This window comes from Syngnathoides biaculeatus, chromosome 3 (assembly GCF_019802595.1).
Source record: "Syngnathoides biaculeatus isolate LvHL_M chromosome 3, ASM1980259v1, whole genome shotgun sequence".
NCBI lineage: Eukaryota > Metazoa > Chordata > Actinopteri > Syngnathiformes > Syngnathidae > Syngnathoides > Syngnathoides biaculeatus.
In genome coordinates, this window is record NC_084642.1 from 30559119 (window position 1) to 30575037 (window position 15919).

General features: G+C 39.3%; 1 protein-coding gene across 10 annotated transcripts in view; it reads right to left on the reverse strand.

Moving 5' to 3' along the window:
* Positions 1-15919, reverse strand: part of myo9aa (myosin IXAa) — a 122976-nt gene that overhangs the window by 66271 nt on the left and 40786 nt on the right. For all 10 annotated transcript variants that reach the window (XM_061815300.1, XM_061815303.1, XM_061815302.1 and 7 more), the window contains exons 3-4: positions 1407-1501; positions 1264-1326 (exon numbers count right to left, since the gene is read on the reverse strand). In XM_061815300.1, the coding sequence (XP_061671284.1) occupies positions 1264-1326; positions 1407-1501 (158 nt within the window). The remainder of the gene's footprint in view (positions 1-1263; positions 1327-1406; positions 1502-15919) is intronic.

Here is a 15919-nt window from a genome sequence, read left to right on the forward strand (position 1 = left end):
ATCTTTCTAATTGTTCCTCCACCCGCTCCCTGCTTTCACTGCATATCACAATATCTGCAAACATCATGGTCCAAGGGGATTCCAGTCTAACCTCATCTGTCAGCCAATTTTTTACCACAGCAAACAGGAAGGGGCTTAGAGCTGATCCCTGATGTAGTCCCACCTCCACCTTAAATTCTTCTGCCACACCTTCAGCACACCTCACCATTGTTCTGCTGCCGTCATACATGTCCTGTACTATTCTAACATATTTCTCCGACACACCTCACCAGTACCAATTTGATGTATGCAGTCAAGTTCAGTGAATGCACAGATATACTGTATGTATTGGAGAAACCAGGCAAACACTGAGAGATGGCACAACACAGACAGGCAAACTGCTCAGATCAAGACTCAGCAGCCCTGTACCTCGAAGCGAAACGGCACGCTCGTGAGGACAAAAATTTGTATATTCTGGATAGGGAGAACAGATGAGTTGGAATTAAAGAGTAAAGCAAGGCCATCTTCACAAAACATTGCTGAACAGAGGAGGGGGTTTTGACATCACCTATATACCACTTACAATGCAGTCTTTCCATCCATTCCAAAGGAATGCAACAATTCTGCTAAACTTTGTAATTGAATTAAATATTAATGAGAGTGTTTCAATCCTCTCTACGGCAGGCATCTTAACAGCTCCATCCCTTTTTTTGCATTGCAAAATGATGCCATTTGTGGTTTTGGTTGTGCCTCTAAATTGGAGTATTAATAATCGAGATTTTCCAAACAATCACTGAGTAGTTTGTCCTAACTTAGCTTTGTTGCACGAACTGATTAAGAGTGCTCATAATAGAGGCAAAACATCATCTTAGACAAACAGATCCGTCCAGCTGCAATTGGTTCAGTGCCCTGAAAACGATTGGACTGGATGAACGAGAACATTCACAGGCATTTCAGAGCCTCATTCAACATACTACATACATGGTGATTAATTTATTTAATTGTTTTATTCATTCAAATTTTAGAGGCTTTTTAATAAAACTGGCCTCTATGGGGTTCCAAATTTACGAAGAAATGTTACACTTTTGGTGGGTGTTGAAATATTAAAGTACTTTCTTCTGGCAACTACTGTACATTTTAAAGTAATGAAAAAACACAAAGTTGTAGTTTTTTTGTGGTAACTTCACATTTCAACACGTATTACACAATGCAAGACTGGAACTTCCTGTAACACATCTCTATGATGGGCAATCGGGATCTGCAAACTCCCTAAGAAGTACTTACCGCTCATTGTGCTCCTGATAGACCAGCCTTGACTTCTCTAAGAGGTACTTCTCTACATATGCTCTGAAATGATGATAAAAATGTATTTTAAAACATCATCATTAGTGAAATGCATAGTTGTTGTTTGTTTTAATGTTCCCTACCCTCTCACAGTCCCATTTTCCTGGTAGTTGACCTGGATGAATTTACCAAAGCGGCTTGAGTTGTTATTGTGAGCTGTCTTTGCATTGCCAAATGCCTAAATATGACAGAAAGGGAGACACTCTGTTAAGAACAAAACATGGAGTTATTGGACATGAAACGAAACAGACTCATTGTATAATATGATACAGTATATTGAATTTAGTGCCAGAGGTCAAAGATCATGTATGAAGCAGAATGGAGGTGTGAAGAACTCATTTGTGTGTCAAGCATACATGGAGTTTTGAATTCATGCCAAATATTGTCTTGAAATACTGTCAATCACAGTGGCGCAGAGCAGGCTTTTCCTCTTACATAGTTCCACCCAGTGTCAGCCGGAAACAGATTAATAACATATATTTACATCTGAGGGGGAAAAAAGGCAGTGTGAGCCTGGCCTTGCATGACTGTTAATCATAATCATAATACAAAGTCCACAACAGATTACAGACCCTAGTCTGTGTGGCCACATGGAAAATGTAGAGGTTGTGCCTTAGTAAGATACTATCTTATTTCCTTATTTATGTTGTATGGCTACCTGAAGGGGAAGTACTTTTTCAGCTTAAACCCTGCAGTTATTTGTAGCTTTGCCGCAGGTAATCAAATACTTTGGTGAATTGGTCTGCCAAGTGAGAAAACACCCCTTCCTAACTCAACCGTTTGCCAGTCCACTCACCGTGCTGTCTTACATACCAAACTATAAGCAACAGCACCGGAAATCTTAAAACAAATCCTACCACAGTTAACTGGATATGAATTAAAAAATAATATTTATATTTATGCTGGGCTGGATGGATTTCAACTTTGGTGTAATACAGAAAATAGCACTATTGTCGTGTTTTAGGTCCAACCTCTAAAAAAAGTTAAGCCAACCTTGGAACAGTTGTTTTGTTATCAAAATATAGGCATTAATAATTCAGCACTGTAGTATTTACTGGTTAATAACAAAACAGTAGTAGCAGATGCAGTAATCTCAACAGTAGAGCAAGAGACCACAGAAGTTTTATAACTATCTCCAGCACTCCCATGACCCTTGTCAGTTGACATAATAAAGCGCCTCCGGACCACTCCGACTACCAGAAATAAAATTCCATGTGTTTTTGACATGCTTGGGAAGTAAAGATGATTCAGATTTTGGCCATACAAGTATAATCTGCCAATGTAGAGTGCTCAAACAATCAGTGTAAAGAATGGTACAGAGCTTTGTCGTGGCATTGAAGTGAAACAACCATCTTAGAATCTTCCGTATGCTTTTAAAATAAGATGTTTCGTATTCTTCCCACTGTCACAACATACAATAACGGCAGCTCTATGAAAATGAAATGCAAACAAAAGGAGCGTTCCCAAACCAGGAATCATTACAAAAACTTCACCCAACTACCTACCTACCTGTGCCAGTAACTTGAGTGTCTACCCAGGTAGGGAAGGTCCTTCAATGGTGTGCTGACAGAATCACTGATTGATTTACAGAAGTCTTTACGCGTTTATTTTTTTTTATTCATAGAACCGCCATTACTGGATACACTAAATAAGAGGATAAAAACACATTGAAACCCAAAACCTCCAGACACTGATCTTTACGTTTTCCCGCTAAGTTGGCGGTGGAAAAGCCACTAAAGATGTGATCCGAATGACAGATGTTTGTGTCAACCAATCAGGATTTGTCAGCACAGTCCACCCCCTCAAGAGTTCCAGGCAGGTCTAAGAAAGACCCTTGGAGGCAAATACTGAATACTGAAAGGTCCCCAGGTAGGTTTTCGTGGTAGAAACAAGATGGGAATTTCAAATCCCAGGGGAGTAAAGGAAGTTCCTGCAGTTAAAACGGCCCAAATGACAGTTCTTTACATTGATGTTTCAATGGACTGAAGTCGCTGGTACAAAAAGGACGAAAGGAGTAACGGATAATTGGTTGCTGTCTTCTTCAGTATCCGTGTAGCTGCAAATAGTGAAAAAAAATATACTAAAAGGGACATTTCGGGGTCCTTTGCAATGTTTGATAATTGGAATGAATAAAATGGGGCAGAAATAGATACAGTGAAGAAAAGTATTTGAACACCCTGCTATATTGCAAGTTCTCCCTCTTAGAAATCTCTCCCACAGTGGACATGCACCTACAATGAAAAGTTCAGACCCCTCCATGATTTCCAAGTTGGAGAACTTGCAATTTAGCAGGGTGTTCAAATACTCATTTTCTTCACTTTAACATTTTCTATCTGGAGAAACAAAAAAATGATGGCTGTAGGCATAAGAGTGATAACATTTTCTACCAAATGAAATTTTTTGGAAGGGAAGCTCAAACTTTCCATTCAAAGGGGAACCTGAAGAATTTAGACATTGGCCTTTCTGCTACGTTCACATCCTGGCTCATAAGCTCAGAGTAATCGCAAGATATTCATCCTCCATGAACTGTTTCTGACATCAATGAAATCGTAAAGCAAGGTGGAAAAATACACAAACGCTGCTATAATAATTGTAATTGCACATGTGGTATTGCAGTCAATCACTTTCTGTTAAGTACTGTAAGTAGCCTAACGAAGCGAGACTCAGGACAGAAGTAAGTATCTGCAAGAAACAGTATGATTTCATGCCTAGAAAGAGTTACACAGATGCATTATTTGCCTTGAGGATGCCTGTGGAAAAGTACAGAGAAGGTCATAAGGAGCTACATTAAAAGATGACATGCTGTGTTGACCCCTAACGGGACAAGCCGAAAGGAAAAGAAGAAGACTGTAAGTAGCCTAAGGAAGGAGGGTCTGGTATTCCGCTCACTTTCTGGCTAATCTACATCGTAGGTCAGATGAGGCTAGACTACAATTAGTCAGCGTCCTCATGGTAGGTGCAGCCAAGTTAGCAATTAACATCAGTGTTGGTGCCCCAAGGAAGCAACTCAAACATGCATGTTATATTGATCTTCTATGATTATTAGCTTGCTTGTTTGTAAGTATGAAAACAAAGAAACAAATACAATGCATGCTGTGGAGTTTGGTTGGCCTCAGATTTGCATTTCTAAATAAATGTTCTAAGAGGAAATAATTCATCCCAGTGTCCAAATTTCACTATGATTAAACCTGAAATTACTTTACTACAGTACTTGTATACATAATGTTCACATTCCACATTTTCTTCCACGAATTGTACAACCTCTGGGCCCCATTTACTTGTATTTTAGAGTTTGCACTCTAATTGTGCAGATGTTTTTAATGTCATGCCGAAGCTTCAAGGCAAAAACACACAATGTAGAAAATTCTTCTGACAAGAGCAACATAAAAGCTCACCATGTGTTTATCCATCTTGTGAAAACAAAAGTTGTTCAGTAGCATGTAGTGCACACTAGAGGAATAATTCATGGAAGATGCAAATATTTTACATTTATAACAGAATTTAAGAACATATGAGGTTGTTTCCCTTTCCCTCCGCCAGAGATGAAACTGTTTGCACAGACACCACAGCACCACTTCGCACACTCCAATACTGTAGGTCAACAACATTTTTCCTGGCTTTACGGCACAGAGTGAGCCAAAGGCGGACCAAAGACAGACTTGAGATCGAGCCAACGTGTTGTGGGTGTAATGTGACTGTCTACAAGCTCAGTCAGACTCATTTAGAAGAGCCAACATACAGAAAATGTTTGATTTGATCAGCTTTTTAGGCTGTTACACCCAGCAATCATGATCACAAATTTCTGTACTAGGAATCTTAGAGGTCCCATTTTTTGAATTCTGAGAGATCTTCACTAGTGACATAGATAAGTTCCAAAAATTCAAATGACCTGATTTCGGGCCTTGTGGCAGAAAAATGCCAGGCAATCAGAAATGCATGGATGATTTGAAGACATATTTCACCTGTTTACTGAATATATGAAAATATGCCACTTTTAACTTTCTGGTCTTGGCAAATACTTGCTATATCTAATGAGGATGTGCAATATTTTGCAGGGCATTATCATCGCTAGAGGGACTTGTTGGGACATGCTATATAGAGTAATACTAAATCATTTACACCTGCATTTCGTACTTGGCTCTTCAGAATGAAACTAGTCAGGCACGGGCAGCTTCAAAAGTGCGTGAGGTGCTTTCAGGGACACTGCCCAAATAAGAGCAAATGTGTCCTCTTGTAATACAGTGTATAAATGTAAACATGGATTACTAGGGAATGTATTTGTATCAGAATGGTTTAGTTAGCACAAAATTGAATTAACCCTAACACTAAGAGATACAGTACATTTTGTTAAGATAGTCAGAAAGGCCTGTGAGGAATGCAGTCAATGTCATTTCAACATCATTTCTGTCATGGTGTGCATTTTGCTTGCACATAAAAGACAATTCCTATTTTTGTTTTAATTTCTCATTTTAAAAGACACCATTCAAGCAACCCGTTTTTCCCTCATGGTTTTCAGACTGTAGGGTGAAAGTTGCAACTTGTTACATGTGTGGACTGATTAGGTGGCAGCAATGGGAAAATGAAATACCAGTATTATGAAGGGAGAGATAATAGGTCGGTAATTGGTAAAACAATTTACAAAACTCTACAGAGATGTCGTATGCATTCATTATGAATTTGAATGAATGGGAGGCATGGTTGAGGAAAAAATCTGGTCTACACAAGCTGCTCAAATGCCAGCTTTTTGTGAAATAAAAAAAATGAGTAGACGATAAAATGCTTCCAAAATTTCTCCCCATTATGGCCTATATTCTCCACAATTTAAGTGAAACAATTATAACAACGGCGGCACGATGAAGGTGTGGTTAGCATATCTGCTTCATAGTTCTGGGGACGTGTTTTCAAATCTGGCATCTCCTGTATGGAATTTGCATTGTGGGCTTCAATATTTGTCGTTTTAGCTTTTTTATGAGATCAACCTTAAAATGGTAGACGCAGTTGCAGCCTGAATCAAGGTACCAGTTTAAGAGATTTTGATGTTCAATCGTCAAAAATAGCACTGTCAATGGATTGTGTCGCATTATGAGTTCTGTTTTCAATTCTATTTTGTTTTCAACTCTGGTAGCCAAAGAAGAAGTTCAAGCAGATTAATCAGATCTTAAATTACAAAATTAAAACTTTTCACTTGTTTTTTTTTTTTGCAAACAAACAACATTGCTTATGGACTAAAGTGGATAGCGGATGGACAAGTTTTAGTTTGTATTTTGTGCAATGTACTTCTTTTATATCGTCTCATGCATGCTATTTACAGTATATAACACATTTCCTACAACCACTATAGCTCCTGAAACAATGCATATTTCCATTGTGTTGTGTGTCAAGGCAATCTTGTATTCCAAATATATTATTATTACTAATATATTTTCTAACTGCTCACCTTCTGAAGTGTGCAGTGACGTAATAATTCATTTCTGGTTCAGATGCTGCGCCGTGGGTGGATGTGTATTAACACAATTGATCTGTTATGGGCCAGAAGAAAGCGTGTTAATGCTAATTTGAGTACTCGTCAGCAAAAAAACAATAATTCTACAATGGGTAGAGAGGAGATTGGAAATCACTTTCCAGGCAAGCTTCCATGATTCATTAGTGAATTGAATGTATAAAGGGGTTCATAGTCGATGAGCAGATAGATGGTGGATGAAGTGCCTAATTTTACACACAGGGGGATTGTCCATCCTGTCTACTTATGGACTCCCAAGCGATACAAATTCATTTCGGTGCTTTGAATTGTTCAGATCTCATGTGATTGCAGGGTCCTAAATGGAACAGAGAGCTGTTTTGTCTCCATTTCTAATAGACTTCAGTCAAATGAGACAGCAAAGAAAAAGTGAATTCTTCTGATTGAGTGGCCATTGTTTTCCTTACAGATGCCCTGTTGTGACTCACCAGCCATTTAAAGTCTCTGACAAATGTATCCTTAGAGAAACTCCCCTGGAAAGTAAGCAGGACTACCTATGCACCAATAAACCGGGACCTGGCCCTTGCCCTGGGGTGTTCACCACTATAGTCACATGTCCCAATAAGGATCAGGTTTGCAGCATAGAAATTTCGCGTTCTGCAAATAGATTTGTCCTACGTGAAAGAAATTCACTTTACCTCAGATTTTGTGTCATCTAAGATGCAGGTACGATTGATGGAATTTCATTTTAATGTACTACAGTAGCGTAGCATAGTGTGAATACCTACATAAAAATCCACAAACATTTTAGAACAAAAATGTTAAAATGTGTCCTGAAAAGCAGTTCAACCACTACACTGACAGGAAAATGTTATTCATCCTTTTTGAAAAGAAACCAGTGTATAGTGAGAGTTGTTATTCAGATGAAACAATCTGGCTGTTCACCAATAACGCAACAGAAAAGCAGTCTTAGATCTTTTCTAAGAAACTTATTACTGCACACCCCCGGGAGCAAATGTGATGGTCCAGTGAAATAAATCATTTAGATGTCAACATCACCAAGCTGTGACATCATGCGACCTGGCAGAGAGATCGACCCATGTTTGTTAGATTTAAGTGATCTGTGTCGAGCATTTGTCACTCATTAATATCCAGTGCACCCAAGAACAAGCACTTATTTAGGAGGATGCAGTGATTAGATCATGGGGCTACTCGAGGAGGGCAACTTTCCGCATCTGCGCATTTGTGCTGTGCAGCGCAATTACAAAAGACAAAATGGAGGTGAAAAGCAGCCCTTTAATGGCAGTGTAATGTGGCCATTTGCACTATTAATCAAGGATTTTAGTAAGTGGTCATGTCCTGTCGTTAACTTACCTGTATGTAGCAATGCGATGAGGAGCTGCCATCTTTGAAGAATTTTGTCAAACACACTGAGTATTTAAATGCCTTCAAAATAAAACATTCATAAAAATATAATTGATGCTTAAAGTGCAGATTTATTGTACGGCCCACACTGCAGGATATTTTTAAGTAAGTGACGGCATCTGAAACGTCATGGTAATTTTTAAACTTGGACAACCGTGGGAATTTTGTCCCGTGTAAACTTACTGGTGGATACTTTTAACTGAAACTTGACATCCAATAGGAGAAGGGGTTCCCCAAATAGCTGATGAAATTAAACAACTGAGATTAAAGAATAAAGTTATCCTGTTTAACTCTAATTTAAAGATGTTTGTTGACCAGATTTTCTATAGATGATGAAACATTGAGTGACTGTTTTGCAGCAGGAAAAAAAAACCTCAATTTTTGTTTACCTAATCCTGCCTTTTTCAAAATTCTTCATGCGTTGTACTTAGGTTGAAGTGGCCATTCCAACTGCAGTCACTCACAGTTGAAAAATGTACAAGTGTGGTCAGTCATGCCCGCAGATGTAAAATTACGGGTGTGGTCCATCCCTAATTACACCCGCACATAAAGGTGCGGGTGTGATTAGGGATGGAATCGCAAGACCTTAAAATAACTTACTGAGTTATTATATCCAAGTACTGTATGTAGTTGTTAACTAATACCATAATCATAATTTATTGACATTGCACTGAGACAGACATTTTTAAAGAGGTCAATAGACATTCAATTTCATAATCAACTCATTTTATTTCATCATTATGTATTGCTATATTCTAGCGTAATTTACAGCCGTATCAATTGTCAATCAATTGATGAAAGCTAGCAGTAGATGATCTACCTCTTCCTAAAGCATGTTAAGGGGAAAAGTTTCCAACTTCAAGATAACGCGGTACCACGGGAGAAAATGACCATTCGCATTTAGATATATGGACAAACTAGTCTAATGTTAGAACTTAGATCAAGTCAAAGTAAATCACCATCTCACATTTATTTTAGTTAGATACTGAAACATATCCTGCGTTATATCCCAGATATGTTTTCAGTGTAACTGAATTTCCTTTGACTTGTCTCATGATGTTGATGACTTCGACGTAAATGGGCTCGCAGGACATGAAGCAGCTCGGAATTGCTAACTAAACAGAGCCAACTATGAACTATAAATTTGAAAGGTCACTTGCAACTTTGTTTCTTTTTTTTTTTAACCCACAATGATATCACTGTCTGTTTTTCTTGGTGTAAAACTGAATTATTGCTTGCAGAATATGTTTAGTAATGCATGTTGATAAGAGAATGATGCTCCCAAACAGTTTTAAGGTTAATGTTATGTTGCCTCCAATTTTTAAAATACAGAATTATCTTTTTGTGCACTGTATTGTCTGCGCTTTCATCCTCGATCAGGCTGTGCCAAGGTGGAATTTTAACATTATACACCATCTCATCCTGTAGTTTCTACTTTGGCTTCAGACCAGAGCTTTTCTTACTCAAAAAAAAAAGACAAAATCTCATCAGGTTTCACCACTTTTTCTTCTATTATTCACATACCCCGACATTCATTAAAGCAACAGCCCTTTTTTTGTTTTTTTACTTTTACCATTAGTATCGAGAGTAAAGACAAGCAGCATGTCTAACTCTCTTTGCTCTACATTGCCCGGACTGTGAGGGTGGACGGTGTTTGTAATTATGAGTGTATCCCTTTAAGAGCCAAAGAGGTGCAGAGTCAGGTAAACTAGCAGGAGACCATGTGCTTCTGTGTTTAAAAAAAAAAAAAAAGTCAGGCTGTGGTTTACTGCGCTGGATTGGTTTTCAGTTTTCATGTGCGCTGAGAATGTCTATGCATTTCTACTCGTCACAAAATTTCCGCATGGGATTTTTCGTGCTCGATGGCGTGCAGGCACAATTGCCCGTCAAATCACAGTGACTGCAACCATATGTTGACTGTCATTTTTGAGAAATCTTTTCATGTTCCTACTGTGAGGAAATTGTTATAAAATCAAATCAAAGGTAACTCCTGCACAATGTAATACAATAACATCTCCGGGAAGTAGTCATCCACAGAGTATGTAATAGTGCAGCTTGATGGATTTTACGCATGATCTCATTTACACGGTGTCATTCTCACATAACCAAACAGCATCGACTTTGTTCTTTAGCTCCTCACCTTATTACTCCTGCCCCCTCTTCCATGTGACAATATGGAAGATAAAAATAGCCTCAACTGAACTTTTGAGCTTGTGTTACATAAAAGTGTTTGGTTCCTGAAGGGTGAGAGCGGGTTGACTGAGAGCAAGGGAGGATTTGCTGAAGTGAATTTTCCCAAACCTAAAGAACTTCAAAGCATGATAGAACAAACAGAACCAGGGATCAGATGAGATCAAGCAGAGAAGCATCTAGTTTCATGATCTGCTTTGCAGGGATATTCGGGGCTAAACAATAGTGCAGTGTTCTACCGTTGCAATGAGATCAGGTAAACTAGGCTGGATGAGAAAATACATTCAGCCCTACGAGATACTTGCTGTCCATATGTGACAGCAACTATCGGGAATACACTGTATATACTTGTATATGGAAAATGTCAGAAAAGAAAAAAAGTAAAAAAAACTGACCAAGTCCCATGTGGAGGTGAAACTGTTTACTGATTTCAAATGGTTAGCAGTGCCATTTCAAATGAGAATTATCATTAAGAACGTACTGGTGGGTGGGGCCCCTTTAAGGCAGCCCAGTGATACCCACACTGTTGCCGACTTTATTGAGCCTTTTTAAAGAGAGCTACTAAAGACTCACCAAGCTACTATTTTTTTCTGGTGTTCCAAGAGACTTTTCAAAACTTAGGCTCTTTCCTTGATGCAGTAAGCTTGGGAGAAGTTCACTCCTTGAAGCCTTTTCATACCGGACTTGCTCACTGTAAAAGGTCCACCCGAATGGCTTCAGGTTGCTATCAAGAAAACAAGAGCTCAAACTATGTAGAAATAAGTGTAAACACTGAAACTGAAGGGGTAAAAATAATATTGTGGGGCGTAAACTTCCACATAAAAAGTGTGACGGTGCACACAATTAGAATGCTTGCTCGCTTTTGCAAAATCACCTCTCTCTTTCGGATTTCCACTTGCTTCTGTTCTCTTTGCTCTCAATTCTGAAATCTGGTCTCTCTCGGTTTTATTTTCTCCTTTCTCTCTTTTTTTCACTGAGCAACACTTGTTTCCATTTTTATCAGGGATGATGTCACCTCTTAAGACACGATTGGACAATCACTAGCTACCTGGGCCCTGGGTTCAACAGTGCATCTCGCTTGCAGCATAAATGGAGGAGGAGCTTGTGTCACATTGATTGTTCAAAAGCATAAATATTTGCCAGTTGACGTACTAAAAGCCTCACATTTTCTCCAGGAGCCATGGCTACAAGTAGCGCAAAGTTTGGTTTAAAATGCACTGTCGAACTGCTGTATCATTTTTCTATTGTCACCAAGCTCAGGGTAATGATACAAGTCTGCCAAAATATCCATCCATCAATTTTCCAAGCCACTTATCCTCACAGGGGTCCCAGGAGAGCTGGAGCCTATCCCAGCAAACTTCGGGCGAAAGGCTGAGCACACCCTTAACTGGTCGCCAGTAAGCACTCAGAAATTCCTCTGCCAGCCTGTCTCCGACTGGAGGTACTTTCTGAATTCACAGCAACAACTCTAGCAAAGAACATTTTTCCAGTCAAATGCCCTCTGCATTTAGAGTACCGCGACACCGCCGTGGTCCCGCACCCTCAGCACATATACAATGATCAGGAAAGTCGATGGCATGCTGTGTGAAAAGGCCTTGAGTGTGAACTTTATGTTCACCTATTTAGTGATTAAAATCTCTAAACGATAAGTATTTATTTGATTAGATTCATGTTTTACCATTTTGGGGTTGATAATCGTTTCCTCTCTTGTCCGATGTAAAGGGGGCTAGCGTGTCTTACATGGGAACACCACAAAGCACTTGACCCTGGCATCTCTCCGCCCAATGGAAAAACATTTTCCCAAATACTGTTTGGACTCAATGACTTTTGCTACTACCAATGACAGATTCCAATAAGTTAAAACAACAATAAAGAAAAAAGAACATACCATATGCTGTATGCCATACTTATACGCTAGCAGGGTATCTGGGCAGCGTTAAGAGGTGATCCATAATCAGCCGGATGCTTCAGCTTGTAACTGTTCTTGTAACCATCCTTATTAGCCTGGTATTTGGTGGTATGGAGTTTTAAGAAACTTGTAGGAGAGTAGTTGTTGTTTGACAGTCAGGAAATGCAGCTATTCCTTTCACTCAGCCCACAGACTTGGCTCAATGTGGGTCATTCCACTGACAGAGGAAGAAAAGCTGATTGTTGACTCAAATATCACACTGGTCACTTTTCCACTTCAATGAAACAAAACAAACCTCAATGGAATTTGATTTCATTTGAGCCATGATACTTGTAAGCACAGTGATGCATCTGGTTAAGAGCGTTGACTTCACAGTTCTGAGGACCGGGATTCACATCATTCCGCTCATTTTCATTTTTTTTTCTCATTTTTTTTCAATTAATCAAATCGCTACCTGTGTATCCAGATATGTATCAAACTGGTCTCATGATAGAGATTCCCAACCCTATCTAACCATCAAGCCTCTATAGCAGTGATTTCCAAACAGTGTGCCGGGGTCCATTAGTGTGCCGTGAGCGCTCTTCAGGTGTGCCGTGGGAAGTTATTCAATTTTATATAATTCCTAAAAAAAAAAAAAAAAAAAAAAAAAAAAAAAAACTTTATTCCAAGAAATAATGTTTCTTTAAAAAAAAAAAATCTTTATTCATTATTTGTGCCAGTAAGGCACAATGACAGAACAAAAAAATCAGTAATTAATCAATCCATTTTTGGTGACATTTACTTATGTTGGTGTGCCGTGGGATTTTTCAATTGTAAAGTATGTGCCTTGGCTCTATAAAGGTTGGATATCACTGCTCTATAGTCTCCTTTGGGCCCACCCCATATAGAAAAGAATTGTGTGTATTGTGCATGTGTTGTTTCCCGCTACTTGTGACAGACTTTATGTTCCCAGGAAAACATTTTGCAAATATCATACCTCGAGTCATGGTTAATACAGTATTGGCTTCATAATAGTACGATATGCCAATTAAGATAACTATTTATCAGCATAAATGGTCATGTTGTACCAAACTAAAAAAAGGGATACTACCAGGGCAAAAGTTACCGTATATCCCCGAGAATTAAAAAAAAAAACTCACCCACTCACAATTATTTCTATGTTAAGTGAGAGTATTGTAAAGGAATAATTACACCATTTGGTATTCTTTTTAAGTGTCTCGGTGCTTAAACCTATCCACCTTGTTAGAGTGTTATGTATCGTGTGGTGTTTTAACTGATATGCTTTAAATTGTGACATTTTAAATATTTTCATTTTCTATATCAAAAAATAAATCTAACCAGTGTCGCAGTTCTCTGATTCTTTTTCAACGTTTGAAAAATAGTTCCATCAGCTAACTCTTTCCATTGCTGCAGCCAAGCAACTCGACAATGTTTCTGTCTGTATCCACTCACAGATACTGTATTTATGCTCTGGCATACCAGAGTTTGCAGGTGCACGCACACATGCAAGCCTCCTTGCAGGTGCACGCACACATGCAAGCCTCCTTGCATGTACACACACACACACACACACCACACACACACACACACACGCACACACGCACACACGCACACACACGCACACACGCACACGCACACACGCACACGCACACGCACACACGCTAAAATCTGAAATGAATCTCAAACTTGACCATCTGCCTGACTACATCTCTAGCAATAAGTCACAAAAAAACGAGATTGACAAAGACAGCTTGGTTCTGTGTGGAGGCCACTGCCCCCAATCCATCCACAGTAAATTCAATTTTGAGACGATGAGGATGTGTGTGTGTTGGGGGGGGGGGGGGTCCCTCTAGGTACTCCAGTTTTCTCCCACATCCCAAAAACATGTAGGGTAATTGAAGACATTTACATTATGTACACTTTGAATGCTTATTTTTGGCAGGGGACTTGGAACTGATTAGGTTATTTACATGTAAAATGTGTTTCTAATTACGAAAGGTTCAAGGTACGAAACGACTTCTGAAACTGATTAATTCTGAAAGTAGAGGTACCACTGTATATAGTAAGACGAGCCATAGTGATTTTGTTTTGCAATATATTATTATACATCTCATTCTAATGTAATCTAGGGCCTTCAACTATCAAATATTTTCGTCCTGGTGTATCTATCCTAAGGCGGGACGATGACCGACGGGTTAAAGCGTGTGACTCACAGTTCTGAGAACCTGGGTTCAAATCCTGGCCCCGTCTCTATGCCGTTTGCATGTCTCCCCCCCCCCCCCCCCCCCCCCCGTGCCTGCATGGGTTTTCTCCGGGCACTTCAGGTTCCTCCCACATTCAAAAAAAAAATGCATGGTAGGTTAATTGAAGACTATATTGCCCATAGGTGTGAGTATGAGTACAAATGGTTGGTTGTTTCTATATGCCATGCGACTGGCTGGCAAGCAGTTCAGGGTGTACCCTGCCTCCTGCCCTTAGATAGCAGGGATTGGCTCCAGCATTCCCAGGACCCTTGTGAGGATAAGCCACAAATTAAATTGATGGATGGATGGAATATCGTCTTAAAAACATTATTGAATAATCAAGCATTCAGATAAATAATAATTCCTTGATTAAAGATCAATTATGAATACACAAAAAAAGAAATTTTTTTTTTACTTTTTAGAATTCACATGAAGCATTTTTTTTTTTGTCTGGAAATATTTAAGGCAAGAAAACATTTTGGTTAACTTTTACAAAACCAAGGATTAGCCAACTCTAAACATTGTTTTTCTCCTGAACGTTCTTAAAAATTTCTATGTTAAAAATAGCATTAAAAAAAGGCATAAGAAGCTTGTTGTGCGATTTCACATGAGCAGCTATAAGTTTAGGATGTGTAGACCAGACGAAGATGAAATGAAGACAGTTCGGAAACACAAATATTTCTTTAATTTTTACACAAACTTTGGACTTGCAATCTTGTTTTATTTTATTTTTTTACACCTACAATACTTGACTCAAAATCCATATGTCTGCTTGTTAAACTTTGTGACGAGTCTCAAGTTGACAATTAGCTTATTCCTGCTATTAACAGCCAGCTACTGTATAGCCTAATTGTATTATAATTCCCGGGAAGTCGCCAATACACTTTCAGTCGCTTTACTGAACACAGACCAAAATAAGAACATCACAAATGTACGAGCAATGCAGCCCTATGGGGGCACAAACCAGTGCAATCTGGAGGCCGGTCCCAAGCCCGGATAAATGCAGAGGGTTGCGTCAGGAAGGGCATCCGGCGTAAAAACTGTGCCAAACAAATATGAGCGTTCATCTAAAGAATCCCATACCGGATCGGTCGTGGCCCGGGTTACCAACGCCCGCCCCCGGCACTGCTAACCTGCAGGGCGTCGGTGGAAATTCAGCTACTGTGGGTCGAAGAAGAAGAAGAGGAGGAAACCGGATCCAGCGTCAGAAGAAAAAGAGGAATGCACAGAGCCTACAACTGAGTGTAGGGACTTTGAATGTTGGGACTATGACAGGAAAAGCACAGGAGTTGGTTGACATGATGATTAGGAGAAAGGTTGATATTCTGTGCATCCAAGAGAGTAGGTGGAAAGGTAGTAAGGCTAGAAGTT